Raw genomic sequence first — 14,786 nt, 5'->3', positions numbered from 1 at the left:
CCCTAAGCTCCGTCCTCACCGTGATTATCTGTTGTCACAAGGAAGCAGCCCCAAAGTGCTTTTGTTTTATTACAAACACAGCAGAAAAGCAAGAGACTGCAGTCTCCCAGAAGTGGAGCTTCAGATCCCTTGTTCAGATAAAGAGCTGCCAGCCAGCTTGTCACTCCAAAAGTACAAGGAAAGCCAAGGAGTTCTCTTTCCCTCACACAATGGCGAGCAGCTCCTTACTTGGCTGTGCCTGGAGTGGGGGGGGGGGGGTGGATAGAAAGAACACTGAAAGTTTCCCTTTTGTTGTGAAGGTTGGGTAGCGTGGTTTCTGGCTCTGACTCCTCAGAGGGCAGAGGGTCCAGCTGTACCTTGGCACTGCAAGCACTGGCCCCTGCATGCCCCTTGCCTCTGCCCAGCCCTGTGCCTGTGCCCAGCGCCTGTGTCCAGCGCCTGTGCCCAGCTGCCCCCACACAGGGCTCTGCTGACGACACGGGCCTGCTGAGGAGAGCCAGGACAGCTGAGAAAAGGCTTTTCTGCACAAGGGACGTCAGCGCATAAAAATGATGACCTCAGGAAGCAGACAGCTCCATTCCCCCCCCCCCCCCCCCATTCTCTTCATGTCCCTGCCAGGTCACATCCCTCGGAGGAAGCTCCCACGGACAACAGCCCACGTGCAGGCAGACACCAGTCAAGTGAGCATCAGAGCTCTCTGCTGCAAAGTTTGTATGTGGCCCTGACCACCCCATGAGTGATGGCACCTCTCAGACCCTAGGAGGAGAGGGACACAAGGACGTGTCGTGTGTCGTTAAGACGCGCTGCAGAGTCAGGGGAGAGCGGCTTCTGTGGGTCTGTGGCAGTCCATTTCGGGATTAGCTTAAATATAGTCACAGCAAGGGTTGAGCTAACCACTCGGGGCCCGTTTTTCTTTCAGTCACGGATCTCCTCACAAATATTTACTAAGTGTTGCGTTAAGCGGAGGGGTCAGAGTGCTCGCTCTCGCTTGATGAGGACGGCGGCTGTCCACACCATCAACCCTTAGTGGGAAATGTGAGGCAGAGCAAGGAACCCATCCCTAGACCCAGGGCGTCAGAGGACACACTCCAAGCTAGGCATTCCTGAAGCGCGTGCTTAGGGAAAAAACAGAATGACCTGGGAAGCAGGAAAAAAAGGTGTTTGGGGGAAACGGGACGGCCATATGGAAGGATCCAGTGAGGGTAGGTGTGCCTCATGGGGTCAAGGGTCACAGCCTGAAGAGGGGAAGAGCCCCGGATGTGCTGCCAGTGAGTAGGCAGCATCACCCGGGGCCCCGTGTGTCAGCCGTGGGAAGCCAGGAGCCAACTTCCTGCTGCTGTGTTAGAGCCTGCAGAATTACACTCTTCCCTCTGATAGGAAATGGACCGAGGCACAGCAGTCAGAACCCGCTCACAGAAAGAGCTGTGGCAGAAGGTGGTTACTGTCAGAGAGCTTTGCTCTTGGGGCTGGGAATGCAGTCCAGATGACGGGGTGCTCGTTCAGCACGCACAGAGGAGCTGCGGTCTGGGCCCAGAGCCGCTCGATCCCGGAAGACAGGTGCGCCCTTTCCAGTCTACTACGACGTTTATGCAAAGCACTTCAATCAGTTGTTATGATTAAGGCTGTCAGCCAGACCTATAACCAACTAGGAGGCAAACCCCTGGGCATGTCTGTAAGGAATTCTCTAGTCGAATTCATTCAGACCCACCCTGGATGTAGGTAGCACTGTTGCATGAGCTAAGGACAGTGATGAATAAAGAGAAAGTAAGCTGGGCCAGGTTCCTCGCTCCCTGCTTCCTGACTGCACATGCAATGTGACCAGCCGCCTCCTCCTCCTGCCCCTGCTCCTCTCCTGCCCCCGCTCCTGTTCCTGCTCCTACCACCTCCTCCTGCCCCTGCTCCTCTCCTGTTCCTCCTCCTCTCCTGCTCCTGCCTCCTCCCCTTGCCTCCTCCTCTTCCTCCTACCACTCCTCCTCCTCCTGCCCCTGTTCCTGCCTCTATGCCTTCTACCCCATGATGGTCTGTGAAACCAAACCGGGAATCAGAGTGCCCCATTCTTTGCTCTGGCCAAGCATTTGACACAACAAAAAGAAAAATAAATACAGCCACAGATTGTGAAGATGCCACACCTGGAGATGTGTATACGGTTGTGCCTTGGTATAATGTTCCTTCCCAAGCTTCAGTGAGATACTCACTGAGGTTCCCCTATGTCTCACCCCCACCAGTTAATGCGCCTTCCTATCCGTTGTGCGCCTCTGGGGAATGCAAAGATTTGGCGGGGGAATAAACAAAGGTATCTCATCAGATAAGACCCAGGACTTCTGCCAGGAGATAAAGGGACCGGACATCCACCCCAGAGTCTGCAGGGTGGGTTTGGCAGACCCATTGCCGATTTATCTTCCTGTCACGAGGTTCTCATCACACCCCTCTTCAAGAAACAGAGTGTGTCTCCCTGGGAGGTCCGTGGACCATCTGCATGGGCCTAGGATGCTTGAAAGAAGGAAAGAGTCTTAAACCCAGCCCCATCTTTGGATTCCGAACTCTACGGGTGGGACCTAGGAATGCATGGCCAGCCCTGCTCAGGGGCCCTCGGGGGCCAGGAAAAGGACTATAAAGATGAGAGAATGTGAAAACCAAACATCCCTTCCCTGGCGTTTCCATCCTGGGCTCCTCCTTGTCCTCCAAGGCTGAGATCAAGGTGAACGCACGTTCTGCCCAGGCTCACCTGGCCCTCGTGAGAAGGCAGCGTCTCTCCACCCCACTCATCTCACTGTTGGCTCAGGACAGATCCCCCTGCCAGGCCCGGAGCTGGGTGGAGAAAGGATCTCACTCATCTTTGTACGTCCAGCCTGGCCCAGCGCCTGGCGTGCACTGAATGTAAATAATTGCGAGGATACTGTTGCTGATAATCCAGAAGGCCAGCTGTCAGAGGAAGCAGGAAGGGCTCTCACACATTCCCACAATGAAGCCCCTGTTGCAAACACTTTCCTGGTTGTCCTGGGGCCCACAAATGTCACCGGATGGTGCATCTGTTTGGTCTTCCCACCTAGACCACAGAGCAGACATTTAGTGGGGTGGCCCCATTCATTAAGGTCCTGATTTCACTCCATTAAAGAGACATACTACAGAAGCACATTTGTCATTGGCTGAAAGAAATGGTTATGATGACGGACTTAGGCTGAAGTGTTTCAGGAAGTAAAGAGAAAGAAAGCTCACCCTTCCAATCCAAACAGACAAAAGCCTCAGTCATTCCCGGCCCAGTCAGGCTGCCGAGAGGGGAGGCAGAGCTCCAGGCAACTGCTGTCTCCAAGCTTCCAAAGAGGCGAGAAGAAATCCTGCATGGAAGGAACCAAGCTCCCACAGAGACAAGCAAGGACTGGGAACACACAGCCATCAGTCATTAAACACACAGTAAGCCACAAGCAATGGAGAACACCAAGGACATCAGGCAGTCACCAAATGTGAAATAAGAGCAGTTGTGGGGAATTAAAGAGACAGACAGACAGACAGAAAGAAAGAAAGAAAGAAAGAAAGAAAGAAAGAAAGAAAGAAAGAAAGAGAGAAAGAGAGAAAGAAAGAAAGAGAGAAAGAGAGAAAGAGAGAAAGAGAGAAAGAGAGAGAGCCACCAGGAAATGACCAGGCATGTTTTCAAACAACACAAACACCTGTTTAAAAAAATCCTTAAACTAAAAAGTTGAATGGATGGGTTAAACAGAAGATTTGACACTATTGAATGGAAAGTTAGTGAGCCAGATTGTACCTATAGATACAGAAACGGACAACATGAGTGAGGAAAGAAAAAGCAAGTCCACCTTACATCTAACTAGGATCTCAGCAGCAAAGGCTAAAGGATGGAAAGGCTGCAGTGAAGAGAGACCACTGAGCGTCATTTAGAAGTGACCAAAAGGGCCAAACGCAGAGAAAACATACGTATCCACTCAAGAAACATTTACTGAGTGCTTAGTGACCGCCTGTTGTGTTTTAGAGGCAACTCTTCCCGGAGAGAAAACAAGATCTCCTGCACGAGGACAGACAGAAAGGCTGACGGCGGACCTCCACATCAAGATGGAAGCTGAGTGACAGGCCCACAGCTCCGCACCCTTCAAAGCGGAGCAGGGATTAAGGAACAGCCTTTACTAAAGGATCTTCCTTCTGGGCCCTCTGGGTGCATCAAGCAGGATGAGCGCCTGCCCTCCCTGCCCCGTTCCGTCTCCACCTCCTCTGCTGTGCTCCACTCACTTGCTCAACTCTGCACACAGTCTTGTCCAGCACTCAGAGTGCTGGCATTTACAAACTGATGTTCAAACCTATCACAGCCTCCTCGAGGCAGAAGACATCAAGACAAGATCGAGGTGTTTTAACATCAGCATTTATAAATAATATCCTGTTCCAGAACACAACTGCCCATAATTTCAGTTCTAGAGGGTCTATCACCTTCTTCTTATGGCCACCTGTACACGAGTGGCACACTTAAACTCACCCAGGCACACATGCACAAACACAAATAATCCTTTTTTTAAGGTGGAGGGACTCCCTGCATTAAATCTAGGCTCAGTTAAATAAGCTCGGTGAACTTTCCAGGAGCAATCACTAAAAGCTGAAATTAAAAAAAGAAAAAAAAAGCTACATTTCCAGCAAATAAAAGAAGGAAGAAAATGGGGTAGGAAAAGCAAGTCTACTGCTTTTCTTTCACAGAAGGGAAAAACACAGAAAGGCCAAGATGAAGGGGAAAAATGGTCTAAGAAGTCCAAATTCACCAATTCCTACAACACATTTAAAGAGATCAAGTGCCGCACTACTTAAGGAACACTAAAGCTGGGACCTTGGGTGCTCTGTCACCCGCCCAGGGTGCTATTGGGACACAGTGGAACCTTTATGACGGGGAGCCTGGTACAAGGAAGTACCCTTGAAAGCAACATTAGGATCCCTGTCCACACTGCTTCCAGACCACCACGGGGGCGAGAGCTCAATGTGCCGTGCACAGACCTCCGCCACGAGGAGCTGCCTCATCACAGGCCAAGAGACGTGGTCGATGACCAAGGGATGGATGATTCCTCTTGCACCATGGGCCAAGATACAGCTTCCTCTTTATAAGGTGACTATCTCTTGTATTTTGATACAGCTTCCTCTTTATAAGGTGACTATCTCTTGTATTTTATCCCAGAAACGGAAAGCTGACTGTCACACAAACACTAAACACATTCCATAAAACCAAAATCGTCTTACGTGCATTTTATAAGCCCCAGAAAACTATTGGAACGTGGGACATTTGAAATTCAAGGTAATGAAAGATTAGTTATAAATAAATATTAATCACAGGAAAGATGGAATTGCCATATTAGTAGCAGATAAAATAGATATCCTAGATCTTCAAAACATATCCTAGATCTTCAGATCAGATCTTATACTAGAATAAAAATTTCAATTCACTATGAAGAATTTTTAAACTCAAAATTCACAAGCACACACACTCAGTAAAATTACATCTTGTATAAAACTCATAAATCGAAACTGGAAACCTCTGCAAAATAATGTTTTTGTAAATATGGATCACCAGCATACAAAAAGTTAGCTCAGATAGAGTATATTTTAACAGTAGAACTAGCTGACAAACCTACAGAGCAAAGTTAATAAAAGTAAAAAAAAAAATCAGTATCATAAAAATCACATTCTCTGACCAAATCACCAAGAAAGAGAATGCAAAAAGTTAAAAAAAAAGGTGTCAGCTTAAATTAGTTTAATAATAAGCCTCTAAAAATAAAGTGTGAGTCAATGAAGGAAGAACAATGAGGATTTGAAATACTGAGAAGGGAATAGCAGTTAACTTATACATCTCAGCAGGGTGGGTGTGGTGACTGGCGCAGGGACACATAGCTCTGGAGAGGAGACCAGCCCTGGGACTGACCCCTCTGGAACCAATGGAGACATGAAGACCCCTGGAGGACCTAGAGCAGGCCGCTGGCTGCAGGGGACAGCTACGGCCCACTGGAGACTGTTGTGTCATATTTTGTTTATGTCCTGACGAATAAAGCTTGCCTGGAGGTCAGAGGGCAGAGCTAGCCACTAGTGAAACACAGAGGCCAGGCAGTGGGAGCACACACCTTTCATCCCAGCAGTCGGGAGGAGGAAGCAGGAAGATCAGGAGTTCAAGGCTACCCTGAGCTGCTTGAGATTGAAGCAGTCTAAAAAGCGAAACAGAGCTGGGTGGTGGTGGTTCACACTTTTGATCCCAGCACTTGGGATCTCTCACGCCTTTGATCCCAACACAATTGCGTAGTGGAGACAGGAATGTAAGGAAGGTAGAGACAGGATCTCGTCCATTCAGTCTGAGGACTCACAGTGGTAAGAAGTCTCTGGTGGCTGGCTGTTCTGCGTCTCTCATCTTCCAGCTTTCACCCTCAATATCTGACTCCGGTTTTTATTAAGGCTAGATTCACACTCCACTGTACGGGAGGGTAAAGAGGACTCGATGAAAAAGACACAGGTGACAATTGAGAAGGAAGGCATGGTGTTGAAAATGACAGGGATTGAAATCCTCCCCACATCATAGGGGAGCTGGTGCGAACACTAGGGTGATGGGGGGTGGGGGAGCCTCCGATTGTCCCAGCCGGCAGAGAATGGCCTTCCTCGATGCTTTGGCTTTTCTTGGTTTAACTCTTTGTGAAGTCTTTTCCTTTGGGACCAAGCATGCTATACATTTTTCTGTGTGGAAATTTATATGTTGAGAGATGACTGAATTTTTAGCTCCTCCTATAACCTTCCATCAACTTTTCTTGAGTTCTTGAGTTCTCTTCTCTCCCCTTCCTTCCCTTCCTTCCTTCCTTCCTTCCTTCCTTCCTTCCTTTCTTTCCCTTTCTTTCTTTCTCTCTCTCTCTTTCTTTCTTTTGCTTCAAGGCAGAGACTCCTGTATATCCAGGCTGGTCTCCAATTAATAACCTCCCTTCTTCCATCTCCTGCATTGTAGGACTACAGCCACCAGCTCCAGCACACACTAGGGCAGCTCATGAACCACTGAAAGACTAGTCTATTTAGGAGTCTTTGTACATAGATGGTAAGTTACCAGACTGCTTCCTAGGCCACTGAAGTCAGAATTTGGGTACTAGATGTAGGAACATGGTAAAAATGAGACACCGACGCTTATTTTTAAATTCTCTCTCTCTCTCTCTCTCTCTCTCTCTCTCTCTCTCTCTCTCTCTCTCTCTCTCTCTGTCTGTCTGTCTCTGTCTCTGTCTCTGTCTCTGTCTCTCTGTTTCTCTCTCTCTCTGTCTCTCCCTCTCTTGATAGAGTCTTGCAGTGTAACCAGACTGGCCTTGAATTCCTGATCTCTGAGCTGCCTCAGCCTTCCCAAACATGGAGATTACAGATGTGTGCTATCACACCCAGGATGCACGGCCATCTTTATTACTTCATAATAACTACTTGCATTTGTGTTTTTATGCCGGGACATTGAACAGCTCGACTAAACAGTCTAAGAAGGTCTCCTTCAAGACCAGTTGAGATGGCTCAAGGTGTAAAAGGCAGTGCTTCCAAGCCTGAGTGAAGAAGACCGTTACAGGCGGTTTTGAAGAGAAATCCTTCCAGTAGGGCACTGCACACATGGGTGTGGACGTGTCGGTGTGATTTATGTTATGTTTCAAGATGGAGCCTTGCTGTTGTGTCTAAACTCTTGGGCACAAGGGCTTCTTCTACATCAGACCCAAGTACCTAAGATTACAAGCGTGTGCTAACTCACCTGGCTTAGCCTCATTGCTTTTTTTTTTTTTTAAACAAAAGCAAGAAAAAGGTCCTTGCTGATAAAAATCCCATCCTTAAAACCCCTAGAATTCTTACTCCTCTCCTGTGTAAACAGCCGGGGAACGCTGAATTGAACTCTTGTTGAGGTGGCTTTGCGGCCACACACAGCATTGACTCTGCCCCCCAGATATGAGCTAGGCAAGGAAAAGATGGATGCCGGTTGGTGCTTGGATTCAATGAGGCGCACAACGTTGTGGGAGTCATTCTTTGTCCTACGTATAGATGCAGCTCAGACAGTGACGCGCATCTGTATTAGCTCACAGACTAAATCTAGGCATTATTTTCAAAACTGCACATTTAAAAACTTGTTGAAGTACAGCCAAGGAAGTCCATAGGAACAAATGCATAACTTTAAATATTTACATTACAAAAAAAGGCTAGAAAATTTGAGCTGAGGATCCAACTTAATCTGGGGAAAACACACTAAAGAGGAGAAAATGGTGAAGTGAAAAACAAACGTTGCCCAATACTAATTTAATTGGGTATTTAAATTAGTAACATAACAGATACTCCAATGACCAGGCTAATTCAGAAAAAAAAGAGGGAAGACACAAATGACATTATACAGTCAAACAACGCAGCAATACATTCTTTCTAGGCATTTTAAATGGACATTTTTCCTGCATGTGTGTCTGCACACCACATGCATCCCTGGTACCCATTGAGGTAAGAAGAGGGATTTGGATGCCCTGGAACTGGAGTTTCAGATTGTTGAGAGCTGCCATGTGGGTGCTGGGAATTGAACCTGGGTCCTTTAGATGAGCAACCAGTACTCTTAACCACTGGGCCATCTTCCAGCCCCAATAGCAAATTAGAAACTCTCCTAGGCCAGATTGTAGCTTGGCTAACACCCTTCTCCAGCACACACAATAGCCCAGTAACATGTTTTGCAGACCCTTAGGGAAGACAGCATTAAGCTGGCACTATGAGGAATCACCCTACGCAATTGGCCTGTATCTTAGGACAAATGTGCAGGAATCAAAACAGGCACGTGGGGGTTGAGTAGGAATCCTGAGGACAAAGCACCCAGCACTCTCTCCAACAGATCACCCACACCCCTGACTCCCTCTTATTTCAGAAGAAAAGCGGTAGATGAGCATGCATGTTTGCATGCATGAAGGCACTCCGATGTAGAAAGATGGTCTTTCATTCCTCCCTGGTGCTAGCAAGCATTCAGAAATCCCACCATTAATCTTAAAGACTCCCTCCCTAGGTAGTGATTTCAAACATCCAGCGGGTTAAGTGCTCTGACTCAATGTTTGCACTCCATCGGGGTTGATTCTGCCCCTGTAGCTAACAAGCACATGAGGTTGAGACACACAGCAAAGTCCATATTGAGGAGTTCAGCCTGGCCAGATGTGTTCCCAATACCACCAAATGAAACAAAGGGCACATTGACTAGAGGACCACCATAGTAACAGAGAACTAAGGTTGACCCGTAGCAACCTCCACCGCAGTCTGGACTCTGGTAAGGTCTTTGACATCGCCAGCCTCAGCTCTCTCCTCTGCCACGCTGCGACAATCACATCTCCCCCCACACAAGCACCACATGCAGCCTGTCTATCTTCCACCCCGCTCAGTCCATAACACCAGCCAAACCAAAACCACAGTCGTGTTCATGACTTTGATAGAATCTGAAATAACAGACATGAATTTGTTCATGTCCTAAAAGAAGGAAAGCATGTGGAAGCCTGGGAGGTTCTGTGGGATTCTGGGTTACTTTCAGTGGTGAGGCCCCCAGGAGAGATGTGGGGGAGTCCTCCTGAGAGGTGACACAGGAAAGATGAGCCACAGGAGGTTCAAGTCACTTGGAATTTGACAAGGAAATCTTGCCAGTAGCTTTCATAGTCTCTCCTGCAGCTTTAAGGCAGGCAACCTAAGTAATATTTTAGCTTGCCCCCCGAAGAAGCCTGACCACTGTTCTGTGCACACTGAGATGTCACCTGCTAGTGACAATAATGGCATGTATAAGAAGAGAAGGCAGGGCTGATGAAGTTAATTGACAGACTGTAGTCGCATAGCCCCCTAAAGACCGTGTTGGGACCATTTCCTGGCTTCCTACAATTCTGCAGCGTGTTTAAGAACTGTCAATCACTCGACAAAGTTCCATCAACCCTGGAGCTCCAGTAAATTCCTGAAGAACCAGTCAGAGTATTTGCATACAGAGTTTTATGGCTTCTTCTTGGGTGCCCAAGGACCACCTTCATTTATGTCAGTCTTTCTAGAGTGGGTGTACACTCGGTTTTGAAGGTTTTTATGTTCAGCTTTTTAATGGGATGTGTGTTTGTACACATTGAAGTACATGGGGGAGGGTGCACGTGTATTTCAATGTGTTCGTGCATATGTGTGCATGAGAAAGTCAGGGGATAACTTCATGATCTTTGAGACATGGTCTCCAGAACTTCACTGAGTAGGCTACCGTATATCCCCATAATGCCATACAGGAAAGAACAGCTTCGTGGAGCTGCCTCCCAACTTGAGACATGACCACGAAAGAAAGAGAAACTACAGAGAAAGAATTTCTGCCTTCTGATATTCCTCTTGTTGTCTAAACAAGTGGTTTGGACAAGAGCTAAAAGATAAAAATTTCCCTTCCTCCATTTACCTGAGTACAATCCATCATCTTATGAAGATTAAGCCGAGCTATGACTTGGGTAAAACTCAGCAGAGCTGTTAGTGCCTGTGAGGCAGATGCCTCTGAAGCCGGCTCTGAACTGATCTAAAACATGAAAAGCAGTCTCCTAGCTCATGGTGCTGGAGGGTTCAAAATCAGACTTTAGTGTCAGAGAGAGGGAGGGGGAGAGGGAAAGGGAGACAGGGGGCGAGGGGGAGAGGGAAAGACCCAGACTGAGACGGCAAAAGTGTGGGGATTGCCTCCTCCTCTGCCCCAGCTGTCCCACCGAGATGGGTGCCTCCTCCCGACTCCTTCCTCTCATCTGCCAGCAGGAAAAGTCATAAACTCCTGTCCAGTATCCCAGCTTTCCCAACTTCTCCTAAATTGCTGTCTTTGTCTGCAAAGCAGTTGTACCAAAATTACTGCCCGAGAGAGCCTCGACCTTTGTCCCCTGCATTTCAGATAATCGTTTGAACACTGGAAAAACGTTGCCCCATCTTCAAGTCTTCAAAGTCGATTCCCCCTCTCCCGCACCCCCCTGGAGATACGCCAACTAGGATGTACCAACATAGTTCAACCCCGCCTGAAGAAGTTCCCAGCCAAGATGAGACCCATAATCTCCAATCACTGTGCCAACACACCTCAGCGACAACCGCGGAGGCAGGTGTGTGTGTGTGTGTGTGTGTGTGTGTGTGTGTGTGTGTGTGTGTGTGTGTGTGTGTGTGTGTGTGTGTATGTGAAGCGTCTCCCAGTTGGCTTCTAGAAAAGTTTTCCTTTTTACTTGCAGCCAAATCATCTCTTAGTCACTCCTTAGGGCAGGGACAGAAACAAAAGGCTTTCTCAGGTGTTTGCAATGCAGTACTTGCAAGCATGAGCTGGAACCTGGCGGGTCCCTAAAGGTGGTCATCTGGCGTGGGTGTCTCTAAGTCACCAAGACCCCAGAGACCTAGTCTGGCGGCCACCTTCTCACACGTTCAGTGTGGCAGCGAGTTGGAGCACAGAGCCACACTTACCTGGCTGACGATGGTGGAGTGGGTCTCCACATAGCGCCAGTTGCCGCTGCAGGGCACCAGGGGCGCGGAGTGGTTGGGGAAGGCAGCCAGTGGGTCGCAGCTGAGCTCAGTGCTGGCATTGGTGGCTTCCAGCAGGTAGCGGTGGCAGTGGCCTTGGCCTCGGCGTTCGGCGGGAGCGTGGAGCTCTGGTGCCGTGAGGTTCCACTCCTCCTTGGGGCTCCAGGCACAGCTCTCGGCCAGCTCGGTGGCACGCGGCCCACGACACCAATAGTAGTCGGGCTGGCTGCCCAGGAAGACCACACCGACGAAGAGGAAGGCGAAGGTGACACCGGTCAGGCAGAGCAGTAGGAACACGCGCCGCTGGAAGCGCCCGAACTCGCCCGCCTTCCTCAGCGCCTGGTCGAACGTGGGCATGGTGCGCCCCGCCACCCCGCGTACTGCCGCCCGCCGCTCGGCCTGTAAGTGACCCGCGGGCGCCGCCGCCCGCAGCTCTGCACCCGCCGCCCCCGCCTCGCTCGCACGCTCGCCCTGGCAGCCCGCCCCGGTCCGGTCCGCTCCTCCCGCTCCAGGCTCCCGGCCTCCCCCCCCCCCAGCCTCCCCCCCTCCCGTGCACGCCCCGGGCTGGCACAGCCCCAGAGAGCGGTTTGGGGTGGGTTCACAGTAGTGTCACTATGCACCGAGGCCCCGGACCTGTAGCCTGCCCCAAAGAGACACTCGGGTCAGAGTTCCCTGAGTTCCAGAATTACCCGGCCTCTCGGGGATTCCAGGAGAAAGCTTCCAGTGCTCTGAGGCCACTGGAGCTGGAGCCGCTGTACTCCCAAGGTGACAGTCAGCCACCTCCAGGAACAGGGTTTCACACCTGCCCCTGCCTCATCACATGCCTAGAGCCCTGGGTGGGATGTTGGTGACATGGCAGAAACTGGCTAACTATTCCAGCAGGACAGAGGGACAGCCCACAGGGCTAAGAGATTTGCTTAGTCTTGAAGTTAAAGAGAAGGGACCACTTTAAGGCAAAGTCCTTTGCATGTATTCCCATCCTGAATCTCTGGGAAACAGTGGTGATTGGTCGGTTTGAATCCCTCAGAGTCTTTGTTGCCCCTGGAAGATGTGCAGATTCTGTAAGATACACAGTGTGGTCCGCAACCCATCGCGTGGCCCATTGGGTTAGCAATCAGCTGCCAGGTTGCAGGTTCACCAGTGCTGATCCTGGTGCATCCCTGTCAGCATGCTCTAAACTATTCTAATTTCTCCAGCCAGCTCTTCTCCAGGCCCGAGTCCCTGTCGTCGTCGCCCCCCTCACCCCCCACCCCCTCACACCCCCACCCCGCCCATACTCATGCCATCAACCAGCTTTTAGCCAGCTGTTCTCCCAGGCTCCACCTCAGCCAGTCTTCTGCTAACTTTCTCAAGGGATCCAAAGAGTGCAGATTTAGCTCCGCTCCCCACAGCAAGAACGCTGGGGCCAGGCTGCCTTGTTCCAGCCCATCTCCTCCCTTTACTGTGTGTGATCCTGAGAAATTCAACGGGCCAGCCCTGGCTTTCCCATCTTTTAAGTGAGTCCCTGTGAAGACTGAGTGCATTAACATGAGCAAAGTACCAGAAAAGTCCTTGGGGTTTTCACTCCGTAACCATTACTGCAGCTGCTGGGCGAACATCAGCCATGGCGTGGGTGGGGCCCAGGAACTGGTGGAATCATACACCATAGAATGCTCTCTCTCTTTCTCTCTCTCTCCCTCTCTCTCTTTCTCTCTCTCTCTCTCTGTGTGTGTGTATGTGTCTCTGTCTCTATCCCTGTCTCTCTGTGTGTCTGTCTCTTCTCTCTCTCTCTCTCTCTCTCTCTCTCTCTCTCTCTCTCTCTCTCTCTCTCTCTCTCTCTCTCTCTCTCTCACACACACACACACACACACAAACCACCTACTCCCCAGTCACTTCTGTGTTTGTGTATTTCACACTCACGCTGGTCCCATTTGTCTGCTGGACCCCGTCCCAGATTGGGTCTCCCCTCTCCAACGCACTTCTGCCGGCTGACCTGGCTTTTGGTGAAAGAACACCCTGCCTGTCCCACACTCCAAATCTCAGTGGCACCCCAGTCCCTCTCACTCCCCAGTCTTTAACTCAGATGCCACGGAGGGCAACACTCAACCCCTCCCCCACACAAGCTCATCCCCCCAGCTCCCTTCTTTGTCATCAAAGCCCTCATCACCAGCTAATCCACGTATGTGCTTATTCATTCATCTGATAGTCTTACTCACTCCCTTGTTCTCTGTTGCTCCCCAAGTCCCAAGTTTCGTGCAGGGGGAAAAAAGTTTGCTCTGGGCCTTCACTTCAGCACTGACAGTAGAGACACTTAGCAAACGGTTGTGTGATAGTTGCAGGCTGCCTGTCATGTCCCGCCACTCATAAGTGTGCCCTGCCGTCCTCTTTTCCTGCTTCTGGTACCTCACTGATGGTCAGTCCCTTCAGGCACCGCAGCTTCCGTCCTCTGGACCAGCCTGCTGAGGGGTGACTTTCCATGAGGCAGCCCGGAGGTTCTGTCTTCAGCAGCCTTGTTCTCCAACTCAAACCCTGACGTCTCAACGCCCTTTCCAAGTCCTAACCTCTTTCTCTTTCTGTCGCCCGCTTGTGTTTCTTGAGGACTTGGTTTTGGGGGCATTGTTTGTATATTTGTGAGCTTCTGCTCATTGATAAGCCTGTGTGATAGCACGAACACCATCTTCTGAGTCTGGATTAATGTCTGCTTCTCTGATACTATAAGAAATCTCAGTTTGGATGGAATAGAGTAGACATTTTTCATGGCTCCTGCTTTGTGTGTCTTATAAAAAATCATGCTTTACTAAGATTTTAGATGCTTTCTCATATTCACATGCACGCATGTACTGTCTATCACCCAGTGCTAGCCTGCACTGAGCTACACCCTAGACCTTTATATAGCCTTATTAAGTTATATTTTCACATTGAATTTTAATGTCTCTGGAGCTAATCCTGGGCAGAATATGGTAGGATCTAATTTTACTTCCGTCTTCCATATGATCAAGCAGCTATCTGAATGCACTTAACTTTGCCTGGCTGTACAGCTCTGCTTCTGTCTTTATGAGATTTCTAGTTATGCTGGAAGAGCCTGGCCTGTGCCCTTCATCCTGTCCAGTGGCTGTCTGTCTGTCCTCCTGTCCTCAAGCTGGTGGCACTGTTCACCACTGTCTATCACAGTCTAATAACCAGCAGAGCAAGCCCGTCTCTCCTCCCCCACTCATCTTTCCCCACTTCAGAATGAACCTGACCATTCCTGGGGCTCTTATCTTCCATACACACTTTACATTTTGATAAATTCCATACACATTTGACTGGGACTTTTATTTAAAGTCATA

At 49.6% G+C, this 14,786-nt stretch overlaps 1 protein-coding gene across 1 annotated transcript in view; it reads right to left on the bottom strand.

Moving 5' to 3' along the window:
* The window catches only part of Slc22a3 (solute carrier family 22 member 3), an 84,796-nt gene extending 72,872 nt beyond the window's left edge, over nucleotides 1-11,924 (bottom strand). The window contains exon 1 of the mRNA XM_040728172.1: nucleotides 11,422-11,924. Within this exon, the coding sequence (XP_040584106.1) occupies nucleotides 11,422-11,835 (414 nt within the window). The 5' untranslated portion in view covers nucleotides 11,836-11,924. The remainder of the gene's footprint in view (nucleotides 1-11,421) is intronic.
* Nucleotides 11,925-14,786: the final 2,862 nt, after the last annotated feature.

This window comes from Mesocricetus auratus, unplaced genomic scaffold (genome assembly GCF_017639785.1).
Source record: "Mesocricetus auratus isolate SY011 unplaced genomic scaffold, BCM_Maur_2.0 Super-Scaffold_100018, whole genome shotgun sequence".
NCBI classification, from domain to species: Eukaryota; Metazoa; Chordata; class Mammalia; order Rodentia; family Cricetidae; genus Mesocricetus; species Mesocricetus auratus.
The sequence above is the reverse complement of the archived record's forward strand: the minus strand, read 5'-3'. Positions and strand labels throughout refer to the sequence as shown.